General features: G+C 35.5%; 1 protein-coding gene across 4 annotated transcripts in view; it reads left to right on the top strand.

Moving 5' to 3' along the window:
* rbks (ribokinase) overlaps nt 1–16,078 on the top strand; it is an 82,601-nt gene that overhangs the window by 23,760 nt on the left and 42,763 nt on the right. For all 4 annotated transcript variants that reach the window (XR_015512523.1, XR_015512524.1, XR_015512522.2 and 1 more), the window contains 4 exon segments: nt 849–981; nt 1,544–1,607; nt 5,394–5,456; nt 8,200–8,364. Coding sequence is in view for 1 of the 4 variants with exons in the window: in NM_001002117.1 (NP_001002117.1) it covers nt 849–981; nt 1,544–1,607; nt 5,394–5,456; nt 8,200–8,364 (425 nt within the window). In the remaining 3 variants the exon portion in view is untranslated.

The following is a 16,078-nucleotide window of genomic DNA, read 5'->3' as shown; positions in this document are numbered from 1 at the left end:
AAAGGGGCCACGTCCTAATAATGAAAAACATACATATTCACTCCAGAACAGAAAATAAGTCTACCAAACATTGTGATAACAACACAGTCTGAGTTAATATATTAGTTAAGTGTTAGTTATTAGCTTATGTATGTTATTGGGACGTTATTCTAAAGTTGCAGCAATTGCTGATTTACTGTTTATAAATGAAGGATAGTTGCAACTAGAATAATTTCCCAATAACATATGTAAACTATTAACTGATACTTAACAAGTCTTTAGTAAATATTTTACTAAAGTACATTTTCATCTCTCTAACTATGGCAAAAAAACCAGAAAAATGTCAAGAGCAAAATCATTTTTTTTTTCAAAAATCCCCATTGTTGCTTTTATAATTGATATTAAATTCATGGAAAATGATATTTAAGCTTGAATAGTTTTAACATTATGCAAAGCAAAACAGCAACTTCTTTTCTGTTTATCTGAGGTCATAGAAAGTCAGCTTTTTAGTCAGTGATAGTCAGAGAAATGTTAGGATATTTGACATTTGGCTAAAAACGGGAACCCTGATATCATCATGGTAACACACATGGCACTGAAGTAATGCAATAAACATTATTATTAATATTAGATGTAACTGCTTGTAAAGCAAATATTAACGGTTTGCTTTACAAGCGTTGCATGGAAAAATATTAAATGGAAAACAAGCTTGACATTTTAAGGGTAGTTATTTAAGATATTTACTTATCTGTGTGTAGATTATAAATCTGTGTGATTATAAATCTGTTTTTCTTTAATATCTTCATGTAAATTTCCTACTTTCATTGTTTTTCCCTTGTAATTTTTTTTTCCCTACTTGTTTCTATCAGTCAGGCACCTCGATTCCCCAAGGCTGGAGAGACGATACATGGACACAGGTTCTTTATTGGCTTTGGTGGAAAAGGGGCCAATCAATGTGTCCAAGCTGCACGAATGGGGGCCAAAACTGCCATGGTGTGCAAGGTACCCAGAGCATCCTGAACTAAATCCCCTGAAGGACACACAAAGAGTTTAGCTTGACAACCAGCAAATCATGTTTTGCAGTATTTAACCGCACAAGATAACCTAACCCCGTAATAAAGCTCTTCATTTTGTCAGCGCAGAGACCCCAATCAATACTAAAGCGAATGCAGTGTGTAAAAATAGACATTTATGCTTTCAGAAACATTCAAAGAGAGATCACACTTCAAAGACAGGGGGCCAGGTAGTGAACGGTCTCCGCTGCTGGGGCTTAGGACCCCATCCTTGGCATGTCTTTACCAGTGTGGGATAAAAGAAGACCCAGTTGGGAAAAAAGGAACCCTTTGGCCCTCTAGCTCAACACTGAGCCTCTCATAAAGAGAAAGTATGAGAGAGGAGGGGAGAATAAAGTTGTATTCGTAGAGTGGAGGCGTTTGTTTGGGGATGCTATATCTGGAAGGCTTGGCCTGATATAGCAGTGGAGAACTTTGACAGGCCAGCAAGTTGCTGAAAAAAAAATCGTCTCAAGTTTTGCTTTTCATCTTCGGTTGCTTTTTGTCTTCAGGTTGGCAGAGACGTTTTTGGGAATGACTACATTCAAAACTTCAAAAATAATGGCATATCGACTGGTAATGGCCAAACGGCGCTTTAAAACTGTTTTACCTTTAAGGCTTTGTTTTGACAAAGATCAAACATGTCTGTCTGCCTGCCTGTCTGTCTGTCTGTCTATCTACAATGGGTAGCGGAAAGTATTCAGACCCCCTTAAATGTATCACTTTTTGTTATATTGTAGCCATTGCAGAATTGTTGACATTTTTTGTGGATTTATTAAAAAAGAAAAACTGAAATTTTACATGGTCCTAATTATTCAAACCCTTTGCTATGACACTCATCCTTGAGATGGTTTTACACCATAGATATTTACATTAGACATGCTTACCCTGTTGTTGTCTATTGGAAGGAATCCGTCAATAGAGCCGCCATGTTAGTACAGGGTAGCGCTCCTTTGAAATGAATGTGGGACCAAGCTGCATAGGAGAACTGTGGCCTTCCAGAGCCAAAGATACACACATACACACATATATGATCGGGAGTTTTCCAAAAGGTCAGTATGCAATTTTTTGTTTTTTGTTTTTATTAGGAAAATTATAATTTTACATCACTTTTCTACATTGATGGATAAGTGATCACAAATGAATTCCAGACGAAATTTTTGTGTTTGTTTGTATGGAAATGTGCTATCCACCCTCCCTGTTAAATTTTTATCTAATCCGTGTCCTGAAACACACCCCCTCTCCTGCTTTCACTTCTCACACTGACGGAGGGAGTGATTCGTTTGTAAATGAATCTCTGTTTTGAAGCACTCGTTCACTTAGTCAACAGTAATACAAGTTTCTAGCACCACAGCGTCTTGTTGTCATATTTCTTTTGCATTGTTTGCTGATTTTATTCAACAAAACTAGCATAAGCCAAGTATTTAGCGTGAGTTGGTGCTTCTTTGCCTTATGATGAATGGAGTGAATGTATTATCATCAATAACGTTACCTGTTTCAAAGTTCATAACATACAAAAACGTAAAAAACTAAATCTTACCAATGTAATGATCCGCCTTTGTGCTTTGTTTTCTTTGTTTGCTTGTTACTACACCCGTAGACAGCGCTGAAGTCCATGATCTTCACGTAGTAACACTGCCTTCACGAGTGCGGTTGAATGACATTTATCCTGGGAGCACTGTACAAATGTGGCGGCGCTATTGACGCAAACTCAGGGTGCGTATGCGATATCTAGTGTATATATCTATAGTTTTACACCTTCATTTAAGTCCAGCTGTGTTTGATCATACTGATTGGACTTGGTTAGAAAAGCCACACACCTGTCTATATACGATCTTACAGCTCACAATGCATGTCAGACCAAATAAGAATCATGAGCTTAAAGGAACTGCCTGAAGAGCTCAAAGACAGAATTGTGGCAAGGCACAGATATGTCCAATGTTACCAAACGTTTCTGCTGCACTTAAGGTTCCTAAGAGTACAGTGGCCTCCATAATCTTTAAATAAAAGACATTTAGGATGACCAGAACCCTTCCTAGAGCTGGCTGTCCGGGCAAACTGAGCTATCGGAAGAGTAGAGCCTTGATGAGAGTGGTAAAGAAGAACCCAAAGATGACTATGGGAGATGCAGTGGAGAAATGGGAGAAAGTTGTAGAAAGTCAACCATCACTGCAGCCCTCCACCAGTCGGGGCTTAATGGCAGAGTGGTCAGACACATGAAAGCCTGCATGGAGTTTGCAAAAAATCACCTGAAGGACTCCAAGATGGTGAGAGATAAGATTCTCTGGTCTGATGAGACCAACTTTTTTGCCTTAATTCTAAGTGGTATGTGTGGAGAAAACCAGGCTGAAACCAGGCATACAGTCCAAACGGTGAAGTATGGTGGTGGCAGCAACATGCTGTGTTTTTTTTTTTTAGCTGCAGGGACAGGATGACTGGTTGCAATAGAGCAGGGGTGTCCAAACTCGGTTTTGAAAGGCCGGTGTCCTGCACAGTTTAGCTTGGAAGCTTCTAATATACTGAGAAGAGCTTGATTAGCTGGTTCAGGTGTGTTTAATTGGGTTGGAACTAAAATATGCAAGACAACGGCCCTCCAGGACCGAGTTGAGACACCCCGGAATAGAGGGAAAGATAAATGCGACCAAGTACAAGGAGATCTTGGATTAAAAAGGATCTTCAGAGTGCTCAGGACCTCAGACTGGGCCAAATGGTTACCTTCCAACAAGACAATGACCCTAAGCACGCAGCTAAATTAACAAAGGAGTGGCTTCACAACAACTTCATGAGTGTTCTTGAATTGTCCAGCCAGAGCCCTGACCTAAACCCAATTGAGCATCTCTGAAGAGATCTAAAAAGGACAGTCCACCAATGTTTATCATTCAACCTGACAGATCTCGAGAGGATCTGAAAGGAGGAATGGCAGAGCATCCCCATATCCAGGTGTGAAAAACTTGTTGCATCTTTCCCAAAAAGACTCAAGGCTGTATTAGATAAAAAAGGGTGCTTCTACTAAATGCTAAGCAAATGGTCTGAATAATTAGGAGCATGTGATATTTCAGTTTTTCTTTTTTAATAAATCTGCAAAAATGTCAACAATTCTGTGTTTTTCTGTCAATGTAGGTGCTGTGTGTACATAAAGAGGGGAAAAGAACTTAAATAATTATTTGCAAATGGCTGCAATGTAACAGTCTGATTACTTTCCATACTCATTATATCTATCTACCTACAGTTGAAACCAGAAGTTTACATACACTCTAAAAAAGGAACATAACCATTTTTTAAAAAATGTCTGATGGGAAATCGTACTAAACGTTTACTATTTTAGGTTTGTTTGGATTACCTAAATGATGTACATTTGCTAAATGATGAGAGAATTGTTTTCTTTTAATAATTTTTTTTTATTAATTTCTAGACAGTAAATTGTTTACATACATTTCCTTGGTATTGTTTAGCTTTGCTTTCAAACTGTATAACTTTGGCCAAATGTTTTGGGTATCCTTCCACAAGCTTCTCACAATAGTTAGAAAATAGAATTTTGGCCCTTTCCTGCTGACAGAATTGGTGTAAATAAGTCAGATTTGTAGGCTGTTTTCTATAGGATTGAGTCAGGGCTTTGTGATGGCTACTCCAAAACAATCACTCTGTTAGGGTTAGTGTTAGGGTTAGTATGCTTAGGGTTATGGTCTGTTTGGTCTGTGCCTTTTTACACAGTGTATATATAAACTTCTGGTTTCGACTGTAAATGGCTAATAATTAGAGTTGTGGCAAACAATTGTAAGAAATATTTATTTTTCAGTGATTTTGAGATTTTCAAAATGCATCACTATTTTGAATTGATTCTGAGCTTAGTTTTTAACAGCAGATGAAGCTCTAGGCTTTATAAATGGCCATACTTTGCTTGCATCCAATTGCTAACAAATACAGTATGTCTTTAAGGTAAAATTATCATTAATAAATTTAGGAAAGGTTTAAGCAAATCTCAAGAGTGTTCATAGTGCATTTACATGATTCAGATAAACGCAGTGTTCGGTTAAAAAGTAGAGTGCATGTGCTGATAAAAACTAAACTCATAATAGATAATCATTGCATTTTGAAAACTGAAATCAAATAGGATTTTGTTTGTCACAGTTCTATTAATAATAATTAACAATTTAAATTAAGTAATTTTGACTGACCAGCATTCAAATGCTATGCAAATTACTGATCAAGTAGCTGATTATTTGGCAGATTTCAGTATAAATATTCTATACTGCCTCTGTTATAGTTTTATAAAAAACCTTAAAGATTTTAAATCAACATTCAGATATCTTCAATTCAGTTTTTTGACACAGCAATCAACTTAACCACTTCTCTCTCTTTTAGCCTATGTAGAGCAGACTGAAAAGGCCGCGACTGGAGCCGCCTCTATCATTGTAAATGACACAGGTAAAATGAAATTGGTCTGAGTACTGAGCCCTGCTGCATCTATGACTTTTAAAAGCCCCAAAAATAACATAAACAGCACTAAGTACTCTTCTGAATGAGGCGTTGATGAGTGAGAAGCTCTTTAACTGTGTCCACCTTGCCTACGCAGGGTAATTTTAGACCCAGTTTAATGTAGCAATAGGTGGACTTAAAGAAAGGTGACATAACCAGCCTGCCTCTGAATGTAAGGCCTGCTGTATAGTAAATGTCATGGTATAAGTGCTGAGCCTCGTGGAAGTCCAAAAGCACCACAGTGAGCTTTCCGGAAAGAGCTCTTATTGGTTTTATGATCACCATAATGTCCTTCTGGAACCTTATTGTTCCAGTGTGAATATAGCGATGTGACTTACAACAATTATCTTGCAAGCTAACAAAGATGTTGTAATGAGGAAAAATAACTGCTTAATGTTATAATGTGACTGTTATAATTATTTCTGAAGACTTAATTTTAGAGTTAAAAAGAGATTAAAGATTGTTTTTTTTATTTTTGACTGTTTTTGAGAAAGAGTCTTTTGTACGTGTGTCTCTTATATTGATGGCCATAATTAAAACTTAAAGGGCACCTATTTTACCTCTTTTACAAGATGTAAAATAAGACTTTGGTGTCTCCTGAATGTAAATGTAAACTTTCAGCTCAAAATACCCATCAGATTATTTATTATAAAATAAAATAATCTGCCCATTTTGGTGTCTAACTTCAGTGTGGCTGATTTTGTAGCCTGTGGCTTTAAATGCAAATGAGCTGCCTCTCATGCGTTATGTCAGATAAATAGCAGTCTGTGATAAAGACTGATGCAGATGACGCTGAAATAAGGTCATTAGTCAGAAATACCAAGTAAGTTTATTTGATGTATTTGTGGTGGAATTAATTCATGCCTTTCTGAAATGATGAGTCTCACACAAATTCCATTTGCAGTACACTCACACATATGTGCATTTACTGAGACTATGTGGCCGTGGTGATTATAGTGGTTAAGAATTGCATATCAATTATGCTCTCTTTATTACAAACATGCTCTGTTTTAAAAAAAACATTTTAAACTTAAAAAAATAATTATTGAGGTGCAGATGATCACAGAGAAGTGTAACATATATTTGAATCCCTTTTTTAGTTAAGCGGGTGTTGGATAGCAGGGGGGTGCCGTGGACGCAAGTTAAAAGCCGGGGCGGGAGTTGATTGTCACAGACGAAAGTGAAGAGGGTTGGGGAGTTGCAGAACAAAGTAAAGGTGAACAGCGGACGGTGGAGGAGGGCGGGTGAGGAGGGGGATCGGTAAAATAAAGTGCCATTAATGCCATTGCAAAAAAGAAAACAAAATCTTGACTAATTGATGTCTTTAGTGAAGTGTACAACACCGTTTCCTCATCCACAAAAGTAAAGGAGTAAAGTAAAGAGTAAAAGTAAAGCAAAGAGAAAGTAAAGAGGCTGAATGGAGGAGGCTCATTCTTTATCCTCGTGCAGATGGTCTGTTTAACTCGTCTGTTTTCTCGCTCGTGAAGCATTCAGTTACAAAGTCCGCCATGTAAATAGACTCTTAAAGGAAATGGGAGATAAGACTCTGATTGGTTTAACCACGGTTAGACCATGTGCTGGGGCGCAAACCTTAGTTTTCCATCCCTAAAATAGCAAAGGGGATTCAAACACGCTCTTAATGCTTTTGCGCCATGTGCTTTAGACTTTGCGCTTAGATCATTAAAATAGAGCCCAGTGACTTACATTTTTCTGCTGTGCGTTTGGATGTAACTTTAGAGCTTTACAGCTGTCCTTACACAAAATCACAACTTCAAAGAATTATAGAATAATGACTGTGAAATTGATTCATTTAATATATGATGGGAACATCCCAGAAAGAGTGTGGAAAAACTTGTCTGCAAACCTATTTTGGGCTAGTGTTTTACGACCTCGGACAATACAAAGTAGGACTCAAATCAAAATAGCATTTTAAGGATGTAGCTGTACCTATAATTTGTCAAAAGGGTGTAAAGTTTATATATAATTTCTGTTTGTTTTATTGGGATACAGTTAGCAAACTTCAGATTCAGTACACTCTTGTTTAGAATCAGATAATCATCTATTATATGCTGAGCTGTGTGGTGTTGTTGGTTTACACAGTAACCATATCAGACAATGCAGCTTAGCATGTGTTAAATACACCAGTGTCACTTTTTATATAGATGTTTGTTTGAATACATTTTACATTGATAATGGCAGGCTGCAATTTTTCTATGATTGTATACATGGGAGATGGCTCAGCATATTTTGTCAATATAAAGTGGAAACAGCTTCAAATACTAGTCATATTAGTCATACAGACATAACTCAGCAGAAGCTCAAGGCTCATTAGCATTTAAAGAGATATGACGCAAAAGAGCTCACTGTGGATTGAGGTGTTTTTGACTGGGTAAATCAAAGTAAGTCATAAACTTTTCATTAATACCCTAAATAATCATAACATCTTGTGTAAAATGGCCATCCAATGTCATCTTTAAAAAGTTTGTATCTTTGTTTAAAATAATGACACATTAATCCTATACATTTAAAGTGTGCCTTAATTGCTGTATTATAAATTCTTATCGCATGGTATCTTATTTATTTTGAATAGGAATGCAGGAAATGTGGATTTGGTATTAAATTTCAGTTGAATTTATGTCTCCTTAAAGGTGTATATGCATTTTGTGGTAATTCTAATGTATTATATTGACAGGGGAAAATGCCATAGTGATTGTTGCTGGTGCTAATTTGCTCCTGGGGCAAGAGGAGCTACAACGGGCACAGTCTGCAATAATAAACGCCAAGGTGCTCGTTTGCCAGCTTGAAATCAGCCCTGATGCATCGCTACAGGCCCTAAAAATGGCTAGAGAGAACCATGGTCAGTCACTCACCCTTTTCATTTGCGCTTTCTCCAAGATCTTTTTGGTTAAGCCAATATATAATTATACATTATATACTGTAGTGCTTTACACATTGCACATTTTTCTTGAAGAGGTTAATGTGTACATTAAAATCTTTATCAGTGTCTGATATACTTGGTTACAAAGTGATCAGCAATTACTGTAATGAATTATTTTATCAAAAAGTTTGGAATTAGTTTTTGTTTTTTTGGTTAATTTAATAATATTTACTTTATAACTTTGCATTAAATACAAATATATAAACAAATTCAACCTTTCTCACACAAATCAATTCAGAAAAATATGTATTTTCTTAGAATAATTACATTTTTACATTTGTCTGACAATTGCACATAATTAAGAATCAAACTATTGAATCAGAAATAAATGACAATATTATAATATGTATGAAATATAATATAATATAATATAATATAATATAATATAATATAATATAATATAATATAATATAATATAATATAATATAATATAATATAATATAATAAAGTCTATGTGTGTTTCCCAGTGCTGAGTTGCGGCTGGAAGGGCATCTGCTGCGTGAAAACATATGCTGCAAACGTTGGTGGTTTATTCTATTGTGGTGACCTTTGATTAAAAAAAGGACTAAACTAAAAACAGAATGAATGCATAATATAATATAATATAATATAATATAATATAATATAATATAATATAATATAATATAATATAATATAATACAATATAATACAATATAATACAATATAATATAATATTTTTATAATAATAATATAATATAATGTAATAAATATATTTTTTACAATTTCTGAAGCATTCATATCTTTAATAAATCTAAAATTACATGTTTGACTAATTATATTAATTAAAAGTTGAATTTCTGTTGAGATCTTCATGCTATATGTAATATAGTTGACATTTTACTGAAATATTCTACTGTATACAGTACTGTATATGCTGTAAACAGCACTTGTGTAAAATGTGTATATGCAGATTAGACATACGTAAAAACCATGAAAAGTTTTGTTGAACAAGATGATATAATTTTATATCATATACTTTGATTTTTTTTTTAATGTAGACTTGCTCTGTAGGGCGTACATTTCTTTACATGAGCATGCTGTATATACACAATAAATTACCAGCATCCAGTTTCCGCTAATAGCCATTATTTTTGGCCATTTATTGCAGAATGTTGATTCCAACTAGTAGTGTCATGATACTGGAATTCAGTACCAATCGTTACTGACATTTAAAGAATTTCTCACTAAGTTTTGAGTGTGTTTCTAAATTCTGCTGATTTGTGTTCACGTGCTCAACAGAAATGACTGTGTTTGGCTGTGAAGGTCATTAGTTCACCAAACTTCACTGCTGTTTACTAAGTGTAAACACAGATACAGGGACACTGGAGCGTTTTAAAGCCTTGAAGGTCAGCTGCTCTGTCTAGGAGCTAACAAATTTGCTGATGAATCGACTGCTCTTTGTTGTGCTCAAATGTTAGCGAGAAATGGATATTATGGAACAATTTCAGTGCCGATTGGTACCAAGTTCCAGTACCATGACAACACTATTTCCAACTGAAACACTACTTCTATGACAACACTACTTCCAAGCTTTCTCCTGGCTCATCATTATTTCATAGCAAACTAACAGTAAGATGGTTATTAAGGTCGTCGCGATAGTGGAATTTGATACCAATCAATAGTGAAATGCTAAAAATGTCCATTTCCGGTGAACATTTCAGCATTGTGGAGCACATTCTTAAACACAGCTGATTGACCATTGTGTTCACGTGCTCAGCAGAAATGACTGTGATTGGCCATGGAGGTCATTAGTTCACCGAACCTCACTGATGTTAACTAAGTGTAAACACAGATACAAAGACCACCAATGAATCGACTGATCTTCATAGTACTCAAATGTTAGCGAGAAATGGACGCTTTTCAAATTTCAGCCTAGATTGGAACCAAATTCCAGTATCATGACAACACTACTTCCAACTGAAACAGAACATTGAGTAGGGGGTTGGGCTTTCTCCTTGCGCATCATTCCCTCATAGCAAACTAACCGTAAGATGGCCATGATTACAAATATTGTAACTGTATCGTTAAACCGACATCATCAGAAAAGAACTACCACTCCAATTGTGGAACCAAATGGTCAGGCTTTGATGATTACCAAAAGAAACTTACCTTGAATGGATTAATTGTTCACATACAGTAATAATATGTGCTAGCAAAATAAAATAGACATTGTAAATTTAGATTTCACACAGACTTTCTTTTATAAAAAAAGATGTAGCTTCATGCTGTTGTCGTCCTCATTTTATCCATTTGGCAACTAGTTTCCAGTCCTACAGCACCATTTGTTAACACTCACTTATTTCCTTTACCTTAATCTGCGACAACTTTCACACTCACTGTTTTTAGCTTCCTTTTTTTGAAACGATTAGCTCCACCGACTGTGACTCAGATATCATTAGCACCTTGTCTGTTCAGGTCCCCACTGATCAGAAACACCCTGTATCCTTGTCATGCGACGCAGAAGATAATTTCCACAGATGGATGACACAGATGGATACCCCCCTCCCCACACCAACGCACCCCAATATTCACATTCACCACCTCAGAACTTCCCAGATACATGCTGTTTAGCCCGTTAGCAGGCCATATTAAGTGTTAAGAGACAGGCCATTAGCCCAGATTATGCACCTATCACTTGGGATGAATTCATCAGACAATGACGTGTGCAAGTAGCACTTAGCCGGAGCTCAAGGCTTGGATTACGCACATGCCACCCCCACAGGCTCGCTGCATTCCTAACCACATTTTGAGATAAATGAATACAAGAAAACAAATATAATACATATTTGGCATTGATTTTCTCCTCAAGTGTAGACTAAAAAAAGACGTTTGGTGTTTGTTCAAACTACTTCTTTAATATGAGCTGAAACAACACAAAAATTGAGGTTTATTGGGTACAATTTAATTGTTTTATGTTTAATCCACTTAAATTTGTAAAAAAAAAAAGAAGAAGAAGAAATTTACTTAATTCCTTTATGTTTTCCCAACACAAATCAATTGTGTGAGCAGCATTTCTTTACAGTATTGTTAGTTTTATTTAAATGGTCAGTTCACCCAACAATTTTGTCATTGTTTATTTGATCTTTTACTTGTTCAAAACCTTCTTGAGTTTCCTTTTTTAACACAAGGGGCCCTATCATACACCCGGCGCAGTATGGCGCAAAGCGTGGCGCAGTAGTCTTTTGGTAGTTTCAGCTTGGCCCAAGAGGCGTTGCGCTACGCTGTTTAAATAGCAAATGCATTAGCGCTCATTTGTGCGCCCATAGGTGTTCTGGCCTAAAAAGGAAGGCGTTCTGAGGCGGACCGCTGGCGCGTTGCTATTTTGAGAAACTATAATAGATTTTTAATTAGACCAAAACTAACCCGGTCTAAACTCCGGCGCAGAGTTGCGCCTCGCTTACGCACTGCTTAATACACACAAGAGAGCAACAGGCAAATATCTTTACATATGAAAATTCAATATTAAGGATATATATAGGATCTAATAAGGATATAGGATATAAATATAAAGGATTAAAATATTACAAAACATATTATTTTCTAGCCTACATAAATATGAAAAATCACTGCTTTTATGTCTTCTTCATCTCGGGAGGCTTTTTCAGTTCATTCATAATAATTTGCTTTTGTATAATGTTATTATTATTAGCAGTATTATTTATTATATCCATATTTATATTTGTTTTATTAAAAACAAGCTTAGATTTGCCAACCTGTCAGGTTTTAGACCATAAGGGGCACATCATGTGTTTTAGGATATAACTCAGGTTTTTGAAGACATTTTGTTATAATTATTCATTTATTCGTTTGCTGGAAATTAGAACTGAATTTAGAAATAGTTTTGAAACGAATATTTGCGCTTAACAAACAAAATTATTTATTTATTTATAGACTAATTGATGTCTGTGCGTAAAGGTTTCCCTATCCAAGAGCGAATGTGAAAGTAGTTCCATTATCTCTCATTCTCACGCAGTAGATGCTCTGTTTAACAGTTTTCTGTTAAAAACTGTTAACTGTTAACTGTTTGCTTGTGAAATGCTCATTTTTACACTTAGACTTACTTTGCGTCCTATAAATAGCGAATGCGCTCTTGGCGCGACGCAGCTGACTCTTAAAGGGAATGGGAGATGAGACTCTAATTGGTTTATTCTCAAAACACACCTATAACTCATTAAGAGAATAAGCTCAACCCTTTTAGATTATGCGCCATGGCGCAAGGCAGATTTCCCGTCCTTAAATTAGCAAAAACGCGTCCTGACACGCCCTGAAAGCATTTGCGCCCTGCGTTTTGCGCTCTGCGCATGGACCGTCAAAATAGAGCTCTTTAACTTCAAAGCTAATATGTATGTAACATGTCACTTTACTTGTACATTATTCAACGTTAAATTAACAAGTGTCAGTGCCCCTAAGGGTTGCATACAGTGTGCATCTGGAAAGCATTCATAGCGCTTCAGTTTTTCTACAATTTTTTTATGTTACAGCCTTATTCCAAAATGGATCAAATTCATCTATTTCCTCAAAATTTTACACACAATACCCCATAATGACAATGTAAAAAACGATTTTTTTAAATTGTTGCAAATTTATTAAAAAATAAAAACCTGAAAAATTACGTTTATAAATATTGACAGCCTTTGCTCAGTACTTTGTGGATGGAACTTTGGCTGCAATTACTGGCTCAAGTTCTTTTGACTATGATGTCACAAGCTTGGCACACCTGTCTTTGGTAATTTTTGCCCATTCCTCTTTGCAGTACCTCTCAAGCTCTATCAGGCTGGAAGCGACAATGTAGAGCCATTTTCAGATCTCTCCAGAGATGATCAATAGGATTTAGGTCTGGGCTCTGGCTGGGTCAGTCAAGGACATTTACTGAGTTGTTGTGAAGCCACTCCATTGATATTTTGGTGGTGTGCTTTGGGTCATTGTCCTGCTCGAAAATGAACCGCCGCCCTAGTCTGAGATCAAGAGCACTCTGAGGCAGGTGTTCATTTAGGATGTCTCTGTAAATTGCTGCATTCATCTTTCCCTCTATCCTGACTAGTCTTCCAGTTCTTTCTGCTGAGAAACATCCCCACAGCATCATGCTGCCACCACCATGCTTCACTGTAGGGATGGTATTAACCTAAGATTGGTTGACTTTTAGGGATACACAAGTAATAGCAAACGATCCGAATCATGTTTTATCGCCAAAATATGAAGTACTGCCATTGGGGAAGCAACACAGAGTTCCTTTATGTAAAAGTAACTATTACAAGAAGTAATTTATACCAGTATCCATTAGTATTTTAATAGTAAACTATCTTTCAAATGTCACTGCTAATGGTAAACATTACCAATCTTGTCTATTTTGTTATATCTGGACTATAGTCTAAGACAAATGTTCTAAAAAGCACAATAAAGTTTAACTATACTCAATTTTAAACTTTAGAATAGCTACTGAAGGGTTATTTGTTCACTATATACTGTAAAAATATTCATAAATGAATAGTTTTTCATGTTTTGTGATTCACGTTTCTTTTTTTCAATTATATATGCTTTTGAATTACATTGTGAGATCTTGGTCTTTCCTATTCCTATTGTTTTGTTGAAAAGTTTGAAAAAAAAGTACTTCTATTTTTACTTAATTTGTCCACTTTTATTTTTACAATGAAAAACATATTTTTAATAGATTAAAGGTATATATTGTCTGGGATATTGAAAACTACGGTAAAAAGAAGACTGATATTAAACTACCAATACTGTTTTATTGATGTATTTCTATAGATATTATTTCTAATACAACATATAGTACTAAAATCTCAATGAAAGTCACTGTTACACTGCGTTGTTGAATTTTTAACATCAAAAGTTGACAGCAGAGATCATGATCCTATAATGCAATTCAAAATCGTAAATAAATAGAAAAAACCTACAAATCACAATATATGGAAACTTTTTTACTGTTTAAATACATAGATTTCACTTAAAGCAACAATTTACAGCGAAACTAAACCTTCACTGATTAATTCAGACACCAAACCACATAAAAAGAGCACACAAAAACAAAGACACAAATTAAAAAAAAGTAATAATTTCAATCTGTTTTCAAGTATTTCTAGTAATGTACAGTAGCACACAAGTCATTAACTACAGTACAATAATCATGCTGCTTTGTTTTTTTTGGTGCAGCAATGTAAGATTAGGGAAAATAAATATGGATTTAAGAGTATAACTTAACTTTCAGGTCAGACTACTATTGTGTTTGATCTTCAGATTTTAAAGTATTGGAATTTGTAATGTCAAAGGCCAAAGAATATGCCGTCAGTAAGAAGGTTTGTGCTGAATAAATTTCAGATGTTGTACGAAGGGAAAAAATGTGTCAAGAGGATGACAACTCACAGCTCAACATGAAAAACGCTGATGCGTCATAGCTATAATTATACCTTGAAGGAATCCATACTGTCAAATTAACCAGACGACAGTACCTGCATTGTCAATAAACTCAGATACATAATCCAAAAATATCATTTAGACACTTTATTAAAGATTAATACTAATATTCTGTGATTATATAATCTTTTTATTTGTATTTTTAAGAATGTTAATGTATGATGTTAAAGGTCAAAATCCACTCTTGATCTTAAGGTTTTTAGCTTTGTTAAGTATTCTATGTTTGTACATAAAAAAATCTGTAATTTTACCATTTATTTCGGACAGCTGGGGTGTTGTAGTAAGGATTATAATTGTTTTAAGTGTAGCCAAGCCCAAAATTATTCAGAACCCTGGCAAATTCTGACTTAAAGTTTATTCAACCGGAATTTTATTTTTGCTGCCACAATGTGCAGCTGGAAGTCTTCACTTAGCTCCTTTGTCTTAGCAATGACTGTCCACAAACCAACTGCAGAGAGCTTTGGTTTATCACCTGTTGAGTTGATTAAAAAAAAACAGCTGTTCCCAATTAATTCACATTAAACCTTGATTGTTGAATAAAAGTAACTTTAAAGGGCACCTATGATAAAAATCATCATTTGTAAGCTGTTTGGACAGGACTGTGTGCAGGTATAGTGTGTCCACAGTTGGCTTGGAGTGAAACACAATAAGTCTCCTTTTTTAAATTTCCTGACATTAAAATAGGATCTAAAACCCTCCAATTTTGAGACCCACCACAACGTGCCGTAGGAGTACGGTTTCCCCCACCCACCGATTGATTGACAAACGCGTATTAGCTTGTCTTCGTAGTAAGGCGTGTAACCAAAGAACAGGATGTGCGCAAAGCAGCTGGGATTAAAAGATCTGTTTAGCTCTCTGTGATCAGTAGCACCTCAACAATGAGTTGTACAAATTTTAAAGTTTTTAAAACAGTGCATGTTTGTAATAAAGGCATTAAAATTGCTGTAATTAATCACCACAGCCATATAGTGTCAGTACAACGATAAAAGAAGACGCTTTAATCCTGGTTTGTGGACGTTAAATCAGACTTATTTTGTATATTATATATACTTTATATTATATTTTGTATAACATAACGGATGTCTATACAGTAGTGTACGAACACATTCATTCATTTTCTTGTCGGCTGAGTCTCTTTATTAATCCGTGGTCACCACAGCGGAATGAACCGGCAACTTATGTT

This window comes from Danio rerio, chromosome 17 (genome assembly GCF_052040795.2).
Source record: "Danio rerio strain M-AB ecotype USA chromosome 17, GRCz13ab, whole genome shotgun sequence".
Taxonomy (NCBI): domain Eukaryota; kingdom Metazoa; phylum Chordata; class Actinopteri; order Cypriniformes; family Danionidae; genus Danio; species Danio rerio.
This window is presented reverse-complemented; position numbering and strand designations above follow the sequence as displayed.